This window comes from Neoarius graeffei, chromosome 9 (genome assembly GCF_027579695.1).
Source record: "Neoarius graeffei isolate fNeoGra1 chromosome 9, fNeoGra1.pri, whole genome shotgun sequence".
Taxonomy (NCBI): Eukaryota; Metazoa; Chordata; class Actinopteri; order Siluriformes; family Ariidae; genus Neoarius; species Neoarius graeffei.
The window spans coordinates 63,829,684-63,849,268 of record NC_083577.1 but is presented as its reverse complement, the minus strand read 5'-3'; the positions used below and the strand labels follow the sequence as shown (position 1 = coordinate 63,849,268).

The 19,585-nt window shown below is 44.8% G+C and overlaps 1 protein-coding gene across 1 annotated transcript in view; it reads right to left on the bottom strand.

The window, feature by feature from the left end:
* Positions 1-775: 775 nt before the first annotated feature.
* The window catches only part of scn1laa (sodium channel, voltage-gated, type I-like, alpha), a 111,252-nt gene continuing 92,442 nt past the window's right edge, over positions 776-19,585 (bottom strand). The window contains exons 19-27 of the mRNA XM_060930080.1: positions 9,590-9,744; positions 9,263-9,436; positions 8,788-8,907; positions 4,996-5,262; positions 4,161-4,214; positions 3,316-3,453; positions 2,802-2,906; positions 2,186-2,456; positions 776-2,089 (exon numbers count right to left, since the gene is read on the bottom strand). Of these exons, the coding sequence (XP_060786063.1) occupies positions 906-2,089; positions 2,186-2,456; positions 2,802-2,906; positions 3,316-3,453; positions 4,161-4,214; positions 4,996-5,262; positions 8,788-8,907; positions 9,263-9,436; positions 9,590-9,744 (2,468 nt within the window). The 3' untranslated portion in view covers positions 776-905. The remainder of the gene's footprint in view (positions 2,090-2,185; positions 2,457-2,801; positions 2,907-3,315; positions 3,454-4,160; positions 4,215-4,995; positions 5,263-8,787; positions 8,908-9,262; positions 9,437-9,589; positions 9,745-19,585) is intronic.

Genomic DNA, 19,585 nt, shown 5'->3' with positions numbered 1-19,585 from the left:
TACATACATTGACTCATTTGCTGCAGCACACAGATCCCTCTTTGGTTGATGTTGGAAGATAATTCCTGCATATGTACCACCAATTCCCCAAGGATTTCATGAAGAACTGGCTACTTCTATTTCACACAGCATTTGAGAGGCTTTGTTTCAATCCCATCTCACTACAGAGTCCATCATAGTGTAGTTCAATGTCCCTGCTCATCAGCAAGCATGAAAAAGGTTCCATCAACTTCTTCAAAAGATAAAATTCCCTGAATTGTCCCTTGTAAACAAAGTGATTCACTGGAGGTCAAACGGATTCATGAGTTCTAGCAACATCTGTGTTTCAAAATCTCTGCACGGGGGAAAGGCAAAGCTTGGAAGCAAGGTTGTTGTCTTACAGTAGAAATATTACACAAAGTACATGGCTTAATCGAACAACGAGAATAATATCTGCAAACATAACAGGGAGGAAGTGCAGTTGATAAAACCAAATGACTTCAGAAAGGCATGGAAATCAATCCTCCATGGTTTGAGATTTAGCAATAATACATAACAAAAGCATCACCGAAAGCAGGAAGCATTTCAGGGGAAAAAATATGGATGGTCCCAGAATGCATAAGAAGACGCTAGAACACATTTAATAGCTTTTCTTTCAGTGAAAAAGGGACGATACTAAAGTAGAACAGAAGGAAAGACAAAATGTTTCTTCAAAACATCATCATTAAAGATATTTTTAAAGAAAATAATAAGTTCAATAAGATGATCGCAAAATGCAAGAGGCAGTTTTGCCACTATGGCATATATAACCATACTTTGGAAAAGAGTATTAGTTGATCCATATACATGATTACAATATAAACATAATCATATTGTAAACCTCTGTATTTTTAAATAGTGGGTTTTTAAAAAAAATCATTTTACCTTTACCGCTCCTTGTTATCTTTTCCTTTTATTTCCTTTTGCTTCCTGTCTTTCTCATATTTGTTCTTACCAGATTGTGTTAAACTGGCATATGATGGTGGGACAATGGTAGAGGTTGATGTGTCAGATTTGTCTGAAGCAGGCTGGTTGTTACACCTGTGTGTCACCACTGGGACCTTGTTTGAAACCACCCCATTCCCTTGTACAGCTTTTTTGTATGTGTTGGTGGCTATTTTTGCATTCTGTTTCATGGCATGCATCCTGTAGGCCCGTTGAATGATGACAGCTGACACATCCTCATGCTTGTGGCGTAGAGTTGTAGTGATGGGCTCATAAGATTCCTTGGAAGGGTTAGAGGCCATGAAACGGTCCTCCATCTGCCCGCGAAGCACATCCATGTCACCACTTTCCCCCAGAACACGCTTTGTAAATGCAAACAAGATGTCCATGCAGTGGATTCGCTCCCCACTTACTATTGGTAGGTCCATATTAATCAGCTGGATCTTATTGGGCTTAGATATACGCAAAGGTGGGTCAAGGGTATCAGCAAAGTCAGACAACTGTTTGTATTCTATGAACTGTGTAGCGTCAGGATCGAATTTTTCCCACACTTCATAGAACATTTCGAAGTCATCTTCACTTAATGGCTCTGCACTCTCCTCTGTGGCCACACTGAAGTTCTCAAGAATCACAGCTATGTACATGTTTACCACGATCAAGAAACATATTATAATGTAGCTCACAAAGAAGATGATACCAATAGTTGGGTTGCCACAGTCACCTTTAACTTGGGTGCCAGGGTTATCCTTCTCTGGGTCACAGTCAGGAGGACCCTTGTTAAGAATGGGTGACAGGAGTCCATCCCACCCCGCAGAGGTAGTGATCTGAAACAAACATAACATGCTGCTGCCGAAAGTCTCAAAGTTAAACATGTCATCAATTCCAGCTTCCTTCTTGACATAGGCAAATTGTGACATGGCAACAATTGCGTAGATAAACATAACTAAAAAGAGAAGAAGACCGATGTTGAATAGGGCCGGGAGAGACATCATTAAGGCAAACAAAAGGGTGCGTATTCCCTTGGCACTTTTGATGAGCCGCAGAATTCGGCCAATCCGAGCAAGTCGAACAACACGAATCAAAGTTGGAGAAAAGAAGTACTTAATGACTTCAGAGACAAACGTGCCTGTCGAAAAGAGGAGGGACATTACAAGTACATTGCGTGGTATCTCCGCAAATACATAATACAATTTCTGATCATGTACAAATCAGCAGATCTTACCAACTATTGAGAGAATGACCACTACAAAGTCAAAGATGTTCCAGCCATTAGTGAAGAAGTACTGTCGAAGTGCGAGCATCTTTAGTACACATTCCACTGTGAAGATGACCACAAACACCATATTGACCTTCTTCAGATGACTGCGTATTTCTGAGGTCTGATCTTCTTTTTCCACCATCATAGTGACCATATTAAGGCATATAAGTACCATAATGAAGATGTCGAACGCTTGGTTTGTGACAATGTCAAAGAGAAGAGCGTGGAGCTTGTTCTGAAAACAAAGCAAAAACAAAAAACTAAGGTGGTTGAGAGACAAACATAAATAGTGATGTTTATGCCCATGTTTGTATTTAATTCTAAGTCAAAAGTGGGCAAGGAATACTGTTAAGAGTGTAAAATATAAAAGTTTTTAAAATTGAAATTAAGCTTGTTTAACAATTTTCCTGTTCACTGCATTATTCCATGTGTGTTATTTCATAGTTATTCTATGAAATAGAACTATGAAATTTCATTGTAATTCAAAAATAGTAGAAATAGTAAAAAGGATAAAACCCCTTCTATGAGCTAGTTTGTCCAAATCTTTGACTGGTAGTGCATAATCAGGGGAATGAGTTACCGATGGCCGGGGAATTGGTTTTTGTGGCTTCTTCGAACCAAGTTTCTTCATAGCATTGTAATATTTCTTCTGTTCATCTGTCATAAAAATGTCTTGACCTCCAAAGTAAATGGGCAGAGCAAAGTTACATTTCCAACTTATACTGAAAAATCGGCATGTCTCATATTACTCTGGCCTTTGGATTAGCAAACTTACTACAAACAACTAATATGGGTTGTTAGATATTGTTATATTAGATTAATATATCTAATTCATGCGCCAAACCTAATAAACTGTCTGATAGAAGTACAGTTCCATATATAATTATGCTTTAATGTGAAAAGAGCTATAAGCATAACTGTCACATCAGCACCAGTGCCTGCTTTGGACTCCGTTTCGCAGACAATAGCATCAAACAATTAATTGATATAATATGCAACAAACTGTTTAGTTATTTATATTGGCAGAGAGTTCATAACAGAAAGGCTTATAACAGTTTATAAGAGTTTAAATTAATGTTAAACTAAATACTTATCTTTCTCTTCTGTTGATTGAAATTGTCAATGATGACACCAATGAAAAGGTTCAATGTGAAGAAGGACCCAAATATGATGAAGACTACAAAGTAGATGTAGTACATCAGACTTGCCTCATACTGAGGCTGTTGATCTACCTACACAGGTGCAAGAAGCAGTAAATGTCAGGAATATGACATAATAAACCCTCATGTACTAGAGCAATCCTAAATGCTTATGTTACAATTTTAACCCATTACATTACAGGTATTTAGCAGACAGTCTTAACTAGAGCAATGTACAACATACCCAGAGCAGCCTAGGGAGCAGTAGGGGGTTGGGTGCCTTGCTCAAGGGCACTTCAGCCATTCCTGCTAGTTCAGGGAATTGAACTAGTGACCTTTTGGTCCCAAAGCTGCTTCTCTAACCATGAGGCCATGGCTTCCCCAAGTTTTTCCCCAATTTGATCATTTGTCAATTCCTACCCACCAGCCAGCTTTCCCCCTATAAATATTCACAAGCATAGAAATAAGATGCAGTTGTGGCTGGTCTGGATGATGCATCAAAAGACAGCTACCAATTGGGTAGTGTGAAGGCTAGCATGTGCTTCCTCTGAGACGCATGACAGCAGCCACTGCGCATTTTGAAACTGCTACTCATACTGGATCACAGGACAGTGTAACACACTTGGAGGAATGTGCTCACTGCCCTCGTCCACATACGAGTCACAGATGCCCACAATATGTCAGTGTCCCACCCAGAGTGCACAGCCAATTTTGCTCTCTTGTGATCTCTCAATGGAAAACGCTTTTCTGTTGCACCACTTAAGAGCCCAAATATAAGCATTTTTAAAGCATAAACTTACACCACGGTTGTCTACTGCAGCATACATAATATCCATCCAGCCTTTGAAAGTTGCCTGAGAAGACACAGGAAAATAATTTAAAGACTGATAGAATATTTTTCTTTAAATTGTAGAGTAGTTTATACTTAACAGTTATTCCAAGAAATTGAATCGTACAAGAGCTGATAGCCAATGAGGCGCGTAGTGCTGAGTTGGCTATAAGCCATGTACGACGAGATTGAGTGGAATAACTGTTTTAATCTATCCACATTCACTGGATTTTGAGAAACAGAGCATTTTTATTTTTTGCAAATTCAATAAATAAAAACTTTATACAAAATGTTCAACAAAATTTTCCGCTTAGAATGTAAACAAACCAGCAAAATGACAGTAGCAATTTGTCAAAAATGCTATAATAATAATTCTTGAAAAATAAAAAAAAACATACGTTCTTACCATCAAATGCTTTTATTCCATATTTTGTTGCTTTTGGGGGGTTTCTCCTTCTTTAGGTTTTTTTTTTGGTGGTTGTCAAACCAATTTACTGTAAAGGTGCCACCGACTGGTCTGGAGTGTGGAACAGGGGAGGGGGGGCCTATATTCTTTTAGCTATTTCTGTTTCTTTTAAATACTTGATAATTTTGGGGGGTTTGTTTTCGAGTACAGTTTTTATTTTGGCCTCGGTTGGTTCAGCAACATGCTCTGCCATTTTGTTTTTCTCTACTCACACTATATGAGCTGATATCCTAGTAGTAGAGTAGCCAATCAGAGCAAACGATTGCTGATATCCACTGAATGTGGATAGAATATATTTAGGTACCAACTATTGTTTATTTAAGGATAAAATATTACATACCACTTGCAGCAAAGCCAGATATCCTGCTCCAACATTATCAAAATTGATCTTTAAATTTTTCCACCGACCTTCCGGGCTTTGACATTCGGTTATGTTTCGGACGAGGTCCACACTCAGGCGAGAGCCTGTGGTTGTATTCACACATTCATAAAACTTTCCAGCAAACAAGTTGACACCCATAATGCTAAAGATGAGCCAGAAGATGAGACAGACAAGCAGCACATTCATGATGGAGGGAATGGCACCAAAAAGAGCATTGACCACCACCTATTGGAGAGCAATAAACCACTGGATTACAATACTGTTACGCTCAGAAGGTTTTCTAGTTCATTTTATTTTGAAGGCAGATTTTTGTTCACACCAATGCATTTCATAGGAGGGGCTCATAAGCTGCAAAACAAAAATTTAAAGAGAAAGCAAGAGTAAAGTTCTTGCCAAAATGCAAATTCAAGGTACCATAATAACAAAAATTGTTGGCAAAAAAAAGCTAGATCAATGACTATAGTGTGTGTGTGTGTGTGTGTGTGTGTGTGTATAGAAACCTCACAGAAGAATCATCATATCATGAATATTAGCTAAGTATAAATAAACAAGCAAACTTATTTTTAAGAATTAAACATACCTGTATAGCACATCAAAATAAAGTAGAAAGTGACACATACAGATTAAATATGCAGTTTTTAAAACAGCAGCACAGATTCAGTAAAGTGATGAAATGTTAGTTATGCAGATGGGAGACTTTGGTCATTGCCATATGAGGAAAGCCATGTAACCAAACTTTAATACACAAGTGTTTGATTAGTACCAGTTCTTTCAAGCTCCCCAAGATCCCTAATAATTTTAAGCATGTGCATCTCTACCCTGTGTTGTCACCAGCAGTTCCTACTGATGTGTAGTAAAAATTATCTGGATGACCACTCATAGCACTGCATCAAGATAATGTCCAGAAGTGAGTAATGCCTTTGTCACCTTTTGACTTAAATTATAGTTCAAATTACAGCCAACAAATTAATATGAGCAGCTCTTGTGCAGCTCACCAAACCTTCCTTACAGGATAATGGAGACTAAATCTAATGTTCTGAAACACATTTGGCTGGAAGAGTCAGAAGAGGAGACAAGGATAGAATCTGTAAAGTAGCCTGGACTGGTCATACGGTATACACGCTAAGCATTCAACACAATGCCACTATCTGCATCTGTACCTGTATCTGTTTAGTTCACCAAATATTTCTATCTGTATTCAGATTTCTACATGAAGTAGCCTAAACAAGACTTATTAACTATGAACCCTACCACTATGTCCCCAGAAACACTGGAACATGCTGGAAAAAAATCACGCAGTTGGTTTGTTCCTGCCATTATGTTTTCTATTCAATTTAGTTTATTCTATTTCTGAAAATATAAACAAATTAGTAATTGAATTTAAACCACTATGACTCATACCAGGTAGTTACTAATGACGTATGAATGAATATTGTGAATGCACTGCGACTTGTGTTTACATTAAAGGTAGACTGCCTTTCAGATTTTTCAAGTGTAGGTCATAAAAAGAATCCTCCCTGACACTCAATTATTTTTGTTGAGTGGAACAAAAGCTACTGAATTCGAATCACAGACTTCTAATTTTATTATTTTTTAAAATAGAACAATTAATGAATTTAGGGCCATGTGGCCCTAAATTCTCCGCTATTTTTTCCTGCTTCAGCACAATCCAATTCAAGATATTATGTCATGCATCACGTGGTGGGCTTCCCCCGTTCATGCAAGGCATTGTGAGATATAAATTTGAAACAGGAGAGAAAAATGGAGGACGTGAGTGTGCAAATGAAACGTGAAAGACCGACTACAGTAATGGAAAGCAAGAAGAAAAGACGTTATGTTGCGAAGGAAAGAAAACACAGGACCAAACTAATAAATATTGGCGGTCAGCGAGCACCTTGGTGTGATCAGCTGTTCGTTCAGCAACAGAATGATGTAACTGTCAGTGCACGGTCAAGGTAAATCTGTAGATGGCAGTCATGCAACACTATGGATGCCAGCTGCTATAAAATGCAAAAGAAGTAGTAGATGAAAAAGAAGGTAAACCTAATTTGCATGTCTTTGGACTGTGGGAGAAACCGGAGCACCCAGAGAATATGCAAACTCCACACAGAAAAGCCCCTGTCGGCCACTGGGCTCAAACCCAGAACCTTCTTGCTGTGAGGTGACAGTGCTAACCACTGTGCCACAGTACCAGTTGTTTACTTAAACAATTTTTTTTAGCACTATCACTACCAACTATCAACAGTCAGCTTTAAGTACTGATTGATCAACTGGTCAATTTTACTCAGCCACCATAGAGATCAGACTCATCACCTCCATCTCCATCTGGTTCCTCTACTCTCTCCAAGTCTAGACCACAACGGGTCATTCACTCTGTTGACAGGATCATTGGTCACAAGCTCCCCTGTATCAAGCGCTAAATGCAGAGAGACCAAAGGATGGAGACCAGGGCTTTTCAAAGTGTGGGGCGTGCCTCCCCTAGGGGGCGCCAGAGTTCTTCGGGGGGGCACAATGTGAGGAAAAATAAACCAGAATAAGTTACTATTGTGGTGGCACGGTGGTGTAGTGGTTAGCGCTGTCACCTCACAGCAAGAAGGTCCTGGGTTCGAGCCCCGGGGCCGGCGAGGGCCTTTCTGTGTGAAGTTTGCATGTTCTCCCCGTGTCCGCGTGGGTTTCCTCCGGGTGCTCCGGTTTCCCCCACAGTCCAAAGACATGCAGGTTAGGTTAACTGGTGACTCTAAATTGACTGTAGGTGTGAGTGTGAATGGTTGTCTATGTGTCAGCCCTGTGATGACCTGGCGACTTGTCCAGGGTGTACCCCGCCTTTCGCCTGTAGTCAGCTGGGATAGGCTCCAGCTTGCCTGCGACCCTGTAGAAGGATAAAGCGGCTAGAGATAGTGAGAATGAGATGAAGTTACTATTGCGGACATTTAGCGAACTTCAGCTAGCCTTTGCCAGAGACAAAATGGATCAATTTTTAGTACCTAAAGCTACAGTGAGTGAGGAGACAGAGTCTGGGCCAAGCAAAAAAAGAAGTTAGTATGACCACGATTATTTAAAGTTTGGATTTTCATGGACTGGATCTGAAGATGCTCCACTGCCACAGTGTGTTGTCTGCCAAGAGGTGCTAGCTAACGATGCTATGAGATGTTTAAAATGTGTAAAACAAGATGTTTTTAAAAAAAAGCACAGATGTTTAAAATGTGTAAAAAAAAAATGTTTTAAAAAGCACAGATGTTTAAAATGTGTAAAAAAAAGAGGTTTTAAAAAAGCACAGATGTTTAAAATGTGTAAAAAAGAGGTTTTAAAAAGCACAGATGTTTAAAATGTGTACAAAAGAGGTTTTAAAAAGCACAGATGTTTAAAATGTGTACAAAAGAGGTTTTAAAAAAGCACAGATGTTTAAAATGTGTAAAAAAAAAGAGGTTTAGAAAAGCACAGATGCTTAAAATGTGTACAAAAGAGGTTTTAAAAAGCACAGATGTTTAAAATGTGTAAAACAAGATGCTTTAAAAAAAGCAGATGTTTAAAATGTGTAAAAGAAAAAAAATAATGTGTACAACAACCATTTTTTAAAATACGAATGGAACATTAAGTATAGCAACAACAAAAATTGTAGGGGGGGGGGCGCTGTTGTTTATTTGCTCTCTGAGGGGGGGCTGACTCTCCCACACTTTGAAAACCCCTGATGTAGACAATACCCACCATGGGAAGGAAGTAAAACTGGACAGTAATGGATGTGCCTCTTACCCTCATGCCTTCAAAACGTGCTAGAGCACGAAGAGGTCTCAGGGCTCGCAGTGTACGGAGAGATTTGATGGCAGTGAGTTGTGAATTGAGGGCACTGGCAACCAGGCTGATGAGAGAGACCTACACACACACGCACACACTGATAAATATAAATGATGTAATCAGCAGCCACTTCTCTCATTTGTCTCATCTTATCCCTCTTTCCCTCATCAGTTTAGTCCCATGAGCAGTGGCCTTAGACCCAAAAATGGGCCATCTATTCACTCTCATTTCCTTTCAAACAGAATCATGCACAGATACACAAGAAATGCAGCTGCACTCATCTCCCCAACATACAAATGAATACGCCCAATACATAGGCACAAATAATATTGCACAAAAACTTAATTGCAGTAAGAAAGTATGAACATCAGTCAAACCATCATCAACCATTAAAAAAAAAAACTGCTTGTAAATTTTCAAAATTAGTACATACGCCAACTATCAAGAAGTCAAGCCAGCACCATGCATTGGTGAAGTATCTAGCAAATCCATATGCCAGCCATTTTAAAAGCATCTCCAATATGAAAATGTAGGTAAACACTTTATCTGCATATTCCAAAATAGTCTTTGCAGTCTTCTTTTTCTCAATGTATATGTCTTCAAAGGCCTAAAAATGCAGAAATTACATTAGATTGCAGTACATTACATTTGACAGTAACAAATATCACACCTTAAGTAAAAATCTTATTGTTCCTTTCAGTGCCTCTGTAATGACCATGTGTACACAATGCCTCACTGACAAAAGCACCCAACTCCTCACCAGTGCTGCGCTGCTCAGCAGGATCATAAAGATGATGAATGACTCAAACCAGTTATGCTCCACTATCCTGTAACTGGTGTGCCTGATGTTCCACCACGTTTTCCATTTGCCTTTTTCCACATTCACCTGGCAACAAGGAAACCTGTTCAGACAGCCTGGGAAGAAGAAAATCTTTCATTCTTAATGAGTGGAGCCATGAAAATTTTTTAAATACATCTATAAAGAAAACATCTGCATTCCAGAGAAACTATGAGCACGCATACATACTGTATACTTACTGGGTACACCTAGCTTGTATCTACATTCATTGTCCATTCTGTATAATATATATGTATATGTTTAGGCATTGCCTAAAAGTGGAACTCCATATGAGTGTAAAATGTGTTAGTAAATAATCCCACATTGTTTTTTGAAAAAGCAAATTAAAAATAAGTGCTGGAAAAACCCATCTATCATATGTAAATAAAGACACAAATGTAGGTGCAACAGGCTTATCGAATCAGTATCATGTAAAAAGGGATCAGTCTCATAAATTCATTAATCATTAATTCAAGTGTCTAATAGTTTATAGCTAAACTATTAAAATCAATGGAATAACTTAGCGGTGATGCTGCTATAGTTTTAGTGAGTATTGTAGCTCTATTGTAATACGTTTACTCTAGGTCTAGCCAGTAGTAAGTAGAATAATAACCAGCAGTAAACAGAGTAAGAAATCAGCAGTGAATATGATGATAACCAAGGCACTAATGGTGACCAGAAGTAATGGGCTATATGCAAGTGTTACAGTGTAGGGGCAAGAGAATGTTAAAATGTGAGAGGGAAATCACGTGTTTATGTGTGTATGTGAGTGTGTGTGTGTGTGTGTGTGTGTGTGTGTGTGTGTGTGTGTGTGTGTGTGTGTGAGATAGTGTAGGAGTGTGTGTGCGCATGTGCGCAGCTGCGCACTAACGAGATGAGGAGGAGCCAGGGAGAGAGAGAGCATGCGCAGGCGCACGACAAGGAGGAGGGGAGCGAGGGAATGAGGCGGCGTGCACGGTGCGTGGGTGAGAGATAGGCATGGTATGTGAATGTAGTGTGCAAGCCTTTGTGCTAGGCACTGCCTAAAGGGGGATGGGCAACAAGGAGAGCGCACGAGGGAGAGTAACAAAGGATCTGTAGTTTAAAAACTAGCTAGGCCTTAAACCCAAACTTCTACTCAACCCTTAGCTACTCCTGAAATCCCAATGTTGAGGGGTGTGGTGCGACAGAGGGAATAAAAAAGAGAGAGAGAGAGCATGCACGATCTACTTAATACGGATAGTAAACAAAGCAAATCAAACAACACACGGTCTAAGACCGACTTTCATGTGAATCAAAATGCGTACATTTAAACCATGAATGAATTCAAATAAACGACACTCTTCGCATTAACTAGCCACAGCTAAGACTAACAATTGCCCAGATGCCAGCCTTACTTTAGATCGCTCTTGCTTGGTGACTGAAAGTGCGCCGTCTGTTATCCGAAGACAACGCGGAGCGCAGGTCCAGGGAGAAAACAGTTCTGTTCCTTTTGCTTTTACAGCTCGTCAGCTGAAGATCTTCGGTGTCCCGTCGGTCATCCGATGATCTGGAAGGAATCTTGCTTGTAGTTCGTTGACGTTGCGAAAGGGAAAAGGGATCCAGTCACCTTTTCTCTTTAAAATACTGCGGGGGCTGCAGTAACTAACTGGTTCAGTTATTATTACAACTATGCGAAGATCAAATACATTGAACTTAGGCTAAAGGTCCGATATCAATAGCTCATTCTTTGTTCTTTGTTCCTCTTTAGCACAGATGCAACGACGGCTTTTTCACGCGTGGGGATCCACCGCCAGAGAAAGAATTTCGATTCCGCCGTTGGGTTTTAAAGCACAGTCGTGACGTCACTGTATTTGGTATCCGGTATCATCTCTGTATCCGATAAAATTACAGGGAGTCAGAAGAATGGGCAGAGATAGAACATGGCATCGAGTACAGGGATTGTTGTGTTCAATGCTGTAACAGTGGAAGGGGAGAAGATGGGCCATAGAGTGAAGCAGGGAATTGTGGGTACTATGGCTACGGCATGGCAGCCCCCCTACATTCCCCCCTTTGGTCTCAAGACTGGGGTTCTTCCATAGTCTTTGAGAGGAACAGAAGGCTGTATAGTCCATGTCCGTAGTCCACTCACGCTCTTTCAGTCCTGAAAACATTAGCAGTTTATACAGGCTTTGGCATCTGGGCAAATATAAGGCTGTGAGCATCTGGGCAAATGATATGTCTACTATTCGTGTAACTAAGCAACACTAAGTAACTATTAGATATTCCACACTTTAAAAGGTTACATTTCAAATACATTTTCAAACACATTCAACACATTTCAAGTATATTTTCAAGTATACCTGGAAAGAGAAACAAAGAGGTGTTAGTTATAGAAGTTAGCAAGCCTACTCTTTGGGAAGGTTAGTGGCGGCTTGCGATGAGGGGATGTACCGGACACTGCAGCGCTTCCAGCTGTTGGGTACATTGACTATGGAGTCAAGTTTGGTTTGTAGTGTTTGTATAGCATGTACGTAATTCCTGCCGTGATGACCCAGCCACTGAGGAGGAGTCCCAGGACAACCAGACTGACAGAGTGTCCTAGTTTAGATGACCGTCTGACTAATTGGTTAGAGAATATGATTGTGACAGCGGGGGCATGGTCAAGCGTCGGTCTGTGACTGGAGGGTGGAGTCAGGGAAGCTAAGTGGCAGAATCACTGCACCTGATGTTAATTAACGTGTGTTTGTGTGTCTTCCCCAGTGACCGCGCCCTATTTAAGGAGAGAGCGAGAGCAGAGGAGAGCTCTCTCCCAAACCAGACACCAGATGTGTGTGCAAGTGTCCGTATGTTCCACTGAAAAGTGTATAAAATAAAAAGGTTTTCAAACCTTAGTTCTGTCCTGCCGTCTTCTGTGCTCCGCCCACTATTACGAACTGCCACAGTGGTGCTAAAACCCAGGACGTGGAGCGCAGAAGAAGAACAGCCCCATGAAGTCCTCCCCTTTCACCGACCTGGTCCACGCCCTCACCACGGCCCAGCAGAGCCAGCACCAGGCGCTAGTCGCCCTCCGGAAGGAGCAGGAGCAACGGTTCGAGGCCCTGGTGTTGGCTCAGCAGGAAGATCGACAGGCATTCCAGCACCTCCTCGCGTCGGCGGGGTCCACCAACTCCACCGCCGCGGGCCCTTCCCACCTCACCCTAACGAAGATGGGCCCGCAGGACGACCCGGAGGCCTTCCTCACGCTCTTTGAGCAGGTAGCAGAGACCTTGGGATGACCAGTGGAACAGCTCCTCCCCCTGCTAACGGGCGAGGCGCAGCTGGCTGCGCTACAGCTCCCCGCCGACCGCTGGCTGGCCTACGCGGACCTTCGCTGGGCCGTCCTCCAGCGTGTGGGGCACACCCCTGAGCAACAACGACAGCGCTTCCACGCTTTGCACTTGGAGGAAGTCGGCTGGCCGTTCACGTTTGGCCAGCAACTCCGGGACGCCTGCTGGCAGTGGTTGAGGGCTGACAACCGCAACGCCGAGGGAATCATCGATCAGGTGGTACTGGAGCAGTTCATCGCTCGCTTACCAGCAGGAACTGCAGAGTGGGTCCAGTGCCACCGCCCGGCATCACTGGATCAGGCAATCGAGCTGGCGGAGGACCATTTGGCAGCTGTCCCGACGGCAGGACAGCAGACAACCTCTTCTCCCCTCTCCTCTCTCTCTCTCCCTCTCCTCCTGTGTCTCATCCTCGCCCCGTTCCCCCACCGCGAAGGCGGGGGCTGGCACCACCCCAGCCGGCCCGCCACACCCGCGGTGCCCTCCCGTTTCTCCCTTCTGTGTCTGTCTCTCCCCCCCCCAAGGTGAGTGAGCCCCAGAGCACCAGTGCAGAGAGGAAGCCCGGGCCGGTTTGCTGGCGCTGCAGGGAGCTGGGCCACCTCCAACAGCAGTGCTCGGTAATGGAGGTGGGCGCGGTGGTTCGGATCCCCGACGCACCAGGAGCCGCCCTCGATCGGGTCGGAGCATATCACATACCAGTGAGTGTCCAAGGGGATACATATCAGCCGTTGGTGGATTCTGGCTGTAATCAGACCTCAATCCACCAAAGCCTGGTGCAAGACGAGGCATTGGGGGGAGCACAATTGGTGAAGGTGTTGTGTGTGCACGGGGATGTTCACAACTACCCTTTAGTGTCAGTCCACATTCTTTTTCGAGGGGAAAAATTTAGAGTAAAGGCGGCGGTTAATTCTCGCCTTACCCACTCAATAATTTTGGGAACTGATTGGCCGGGATTTGGGGAATTAATGAGTCATTTAGTGAAGAGTGGGTCCTGCCGTAGTTTAGCAGGGGGAGGTCCCGGTGTTGCTTTGGCGGGAGCAGCTGTCACAGAACCATCTATGTCATCTCCGCATCAGAGTGAGGAGTCGCCGGCTCCTCCTCTCTCTATTGGGGAATCCCTTGCGGATTTTCCATTACAGCAGTCGCAAGACCAAGTGAGAGTAATCAATGGTTAAACGCTCCAGCCAAACGCCACCCCGCCCTTCCCCTACTTTGCAATTATGAAGGATAGATTATACCGAGTGACGCAGGACACTCAGACTAAAGAGCAAGTCATGCAGCTTTTGATTCCAAAGAGCCGCCGGGAACTGGTATTCCAGGCGGCTCACTTTAATCCCATGGATGGACACTTAGGGCAGGATAAGACACTAGCCCGAATAATGGCCCGGTTCTATTGGCCAGGGATTCGCGGCGATGTCCGTAGGTGGTGTACAGCGTGCCGCAAATGCCAGTTAGTAAATCCAGCGGCCATTCCAAAAGCGCCTTTGCGCCCTCTCCCATTTATTTAGACCCCGTTTGAAAGAATTGGGATGGATCTCGTCGGGCCATTAGATCGGTCAACACGAGGGTACCGCTTTATTTTAGTTCTGGTGGACTATGCAACGCGATACCTGGAAACGGTGTCTCTTCGCAATATCTCAGCACGCAGTATTGCAGAAGCGCTCTTCTGCATCATCTCCCGAGTTGGAATCCCGAAAGAGATTCTGACTGACCAAGGCACCTCGTTTATATCACGTACACTGAACAAACTGTATGGGTTGCTGGGTATTAAGCCGATCCGCACCAGCGTGTATCACCCACAAACGGACGGTTTAGTTGAACGGTTCAATCGCACCCTCAAGAATATAATTAAAAAATTCGTAAGTGAGGACGCACATAATTGGGATAAATGGCTCGAACCCTTGTTATTTGCAGTGCGAGAGGTCCCCCAAGCCTCCACGGGGTTCTCCCCGTTTGAATTGTTATATGGGCGTAAGCCGCGCAGCATTCTAGATGTGCTGCGAGAAAATTGGGAGGAGGGACCTTCACCAAGTAAAAATGAAATTCAATACGTTATTGACCTGTGCACGAAACTCCACACACTCACACACCTAACCCAGGAGAATTTGCGGCAGGCCCAAGAACGGCAAACCCGCCTGTACGACAGGGGTATGCGCCTTAGGGAGTTCGCACCAGGAGATGAAGTACTCGTACTGTTGCCCACATCGAGCTCCAAATTGATCGCCAAGTGGCAAGGACCCTTTGAGGTCACACCGCGAGTCGGGGACGTTGACTATGAGGTGAGGTGACCAGACAGGGGTGGGGCGCTACAGATTTACCACCTCAATCTGCTCAAACTCTGGAACGAGGAGGTCCCCGTGGCGTTGGTGGTTCCGGAGAAGGCGGAGCTGGGGCCGGAGGTTCAAAAGGGAGCATTGGCATCACGTACCTCTCCGGTCCCCTGTGGAGACCACCTCTCCCCGACCCAACTCGCGGAGGTTGCCCAGTTGCAGACTGAGTTTTCGGACGTGTTCTCGCCCCTGCCTGACTGCACCAACCTCATAGAGCACCACATTGAGATGCCCCCAGGGGTGGTAGTGCATAGCCGCCCTTACAGGCTACCCAAACACAAGAAAAAAGTGGTTCGGAAAGAACTTGAGGCCATGCTCGAAATGGGCATTGTCGAGGAGTCCCACAGTGACTGGAGCAGCCATGTGGTCTTGGTACCCAAGGCTGACGGGTCGGTCCGGTTCTGTGTAGATTATAGAAAAATCAACGCGGTGTCTAAATTCGACGCGTACCCAATGCCTCGTATTGATGAGTTGCTCGATCGACTAGGCACGGCTCGCTTTTACTTGACACTGGATTTGACAAAGGGTTATTGACTCCATTATCCTGAGAAAAAACAGCCTTTTCCAGACCGTTTGGCTTACACCAGTTTGTCACACTTCCTTTTGGGCTGTTTGGGGCACTCTCTACGTTTCAGCGGCTGATGGATAGGGTCCTCTGCCCCCACGCCACCTATGCGGCTGCATACCTCAACGACATCATTATTTATAGTAATGACTGGCCGCGGCACCTACAACACCTGAGGGCCGTCCTTAGGTCGCTGAGGCGAGCGGGTCTCACAGCCAACCTGAAGAAGTGTGCGATTGGGCGGGTGGAAGTACGGTATCCGGGCTTCCACTTGGGCAACGGGCAGGTGCGTCCCCAAATTAACAAGACGGCAGCAATTGCGGCCTGCCCGAGGCCCAAGACCAAAAAGGGGGTGAGACAGTTCCTGGGGCTGGCTGGATATTATCGTAGGTCACCTGTGGATCACCTTGAAGTTAAAGGGTTGGAGTGCCAGATACCAACAAGTGATCCACGCGTTGGCATCCTTCATGCGGTGGAGCCACTGGAGGGGCGCGTGGTCCGAACAGAGGGTGAAAGGGCGCCCCAGCAGGCAGTAGCGGAGGGCGAGGACCACCCACTTGATCGCCAGACACTCTTTCTCAATAGTGCTGTAGCGCCCCTCACGCACTGACAGCTTCCTGCTAATGTACAGGATGGGGCGGTCCTCCCCCTCCACCTCCTGGGACAAAACCGCCCCCAGCCCTCTGTCTGACGCATTGGTCTGCAACATAAAAGGGAGAGAAAAGTCAGGGGAGTGTAATAGTGGCCCCCCACACAGTGCAGCCTTTACCTCAGAAAAAGCCCGCTGGCATTGCTCCGTCCACTGGACTGGATCTGGTGCCCCCTTTTTAGTGAGATCAGTCAGCGGGCTGGTGACGTCCGAATAATTAGGTATAAACCTACGATAATAGCCAGCCAGCCCCAGGAACTGTCTCACCCCCTTTTTGGTCTTGGGCCTCGGGCAGGCCGCAATTGCTGCCGTCTTGTTAATTTGGGGACGCACCTGCCCGTTGCCCAAGTGGAAGCCCAGATACCGTACTTCCACCCGCCCAATTGCACACTTCTTCGGGTTGGCTGTGAGACCCGCTCGCCTCAGCGACCTAAGGACGGCCCTTAGGTGTTCCAGGTGCCTCAGCCAGTCATTACTATATATGATGATGTCATCGAGATAGGCGGCCACATAGGTGGCGTGGGGGCGGAGGACCCTGTCCATCAGCCGCTGAAACGTAGCGGGCGCCCCAAACAGCCCAAACGGAAGTGTGACAAATTGTCTCATCTGTATAAGCTGAGTACTCTTCGCACAGAACCTTGCAGAGTCTGGAGTACTTGTCGCGGATACGAGGCGGCTGGGTTTTGATAAACGCATGAACGCTTCTACTGGTTGTCTTCCAGATAAGCTTCAATTTCTCCCTTGGTGTGGCCTGGAGAAGGTCAGAGAGGCAATGTTCCACTTCCCTGAGGTAATCTTCAATGTTGGAGTTGCGGCTGTCGGGGTTGAATCGCTCAATGTCCTTTGCAAAAGAGTCAAGCTGGCGCATATGGAGGCCAGGGGAACGGTTCCTCTGTGTCCTCCTTGACCTTTGGGGAGGTTCGCTCTCTGAACTACTTGAGGGGGATACCTCACATGGTACTCATCAGAAGAGGAGAAGGAAGAGAATGAGTGTTTGTAGGTGGGGTTTATCACTGAATACTTCTTATTCTTATTCTCACTTTTAGTGGTCAGGAGCTTTGGGGGCCCCTCAAGTGCAGGTGGGCATGATTCTGCTCCACTGGGATTGCGAGAGGGGGCAGCAACCTGGCGCTTTGGTTTGGAAAGGGGGGGCATTTGGCGACCAACCAAGAAATCTTCAGAGTCTGTGTCAGACTCGGCCCCTCTCCCAGCTCCTGGCTCTGTTTCTGCCTTTGTCTCCATGGATAGTGCATGAAGCACTGCTTGGGTCCTGGCGCGGGTTTTGCGACTTTCTTCCTGGGCCCGGTCATTGGCAGCTTACCTGCTAGACCATTCAGCTATCTGGAGTCAACGGGCACACTCCTCCAGCGAATCGTTGGTGAGCTTGAGTTCATTGTGCAGGGTCTGATTCATTGCATCTAGCCAGTCGTGGCTAGCGCTCAGCTCCCTGTTCTCCCACTGGAGCGTTTCCAGCTCCAAACGGGTACGTTGATGATGGAGCAGAAATAACTTGCCTACCACCTCTTGGATGGTGATGACACTACGTTTGGGATTCTGCACGTATCGTATCAGGCTGTCAATCTCTGTCTGACACTCATCCTGGGTTAATTGCCCGAGTTCTTCCCTTTCCTTAGGAAAGATTTTGAGGAGATTAGAGATGAAGTCAGAGAGGGGGATAGGTTCCAGAGGAAGGCTATCCTCCTCACCTCCTGACATATGTGGGGTACTATGGTGGCTTATCCTGACTGCCTGGTTCGAGCGCGGATCTACATCTGACAAGCTAGTGATGTGGTCACTATTTCTCAGCCTACCCCTTTTAATGTAAGATAATGTCGTGGCTACGAGGCGATGACAGACAGGCTGTGCTCAAACAGTGAAAATAAGAAAATGCACAGGTGAGGCTTCTAACCTGTGGCTCGCACCAACAACTAGATAATGATCCGTGTTATTCCTGTGACTCTTGCTTACTATCAGTCTCTCTCAAAGTATGCCAACTAACTATGCAGGGTACTATGGCAACCGTACTTGTTTCTACCAATGGCTACTGGTGATACAGTCACTTTCTCCCTACTAGCTGTGTTCACAGTATGACTGACACACAAGATTGTTAGTTAAACAACACTGGTAAACGACACTATCACCACACTGCAATTAGCCCAAAATAACATTCTGGTATAGCCTTGCCAATTCCACTTGACTAGCCTATTACTGAGTAGAGGCCTGGAATGGCTCAACACTAAATTTATCCGTTATTGCTACAAAAATCACTGAGGCCATCAATACCAATCCTCACACGGGGCACCAAAATATGTAGGTGCAACAGGTTTATCGAATCAGTCTCATGTAAAAAGGGATCAGTCTCATAAACTACTAGACACTTGAATTAATGATTAATGAATTTATGAGACTGATTCCTTTTTACATGAGACTGATTCGATAAGCCTGTTGCACCTACACAAATTTCATTGCCCGGTGGTCAAGTGTTTATGAGATATGTTGCCTTGCATTTACGATTGGGTACTCTGTGGTGGTACACGTTCATCGTTCGTACATACATATGTATGTATGTATGTATGTATGGACATCGTACGGTCAAAAGCCATCAAAAATCAGGTCGATGCATTACCATATTCTCTGAAGTATGGTGTTCCGCAGGTACATGCATCCATGATATACTAGTGCATCTCAAAAAGTGAGAATATCATGAAAAAGTTCAATATTTTCCATCAGTTATTTAAGAAAGTCCATCTATAACCGCTTATCATGTGCAGGGTCCTATCCCAGCTGACTATGGGCAAGAGGCAGGGTACACCATGGACAAGTTGCCAGATCATAGCAGGGCTGACACACAGAGACAAACAACCATTCACACTCACAGTCAATTTAGAGCCACCACTTAGCCTAACCTGCATGTCTTTGGACTGTGAGGGAAACCAGAGCACCCAGAGGAAACCCACACAGACACAGGGAGAACATGCAAACTCCACACAGAAAGTCCCTTGTCAGCCACTGGGCTCGAACCCAGAATCTGCTTGCTGTGAGGTGACAGTACTAACCACTATACCACCGTGCCGCCTATTTAAGAAAGTG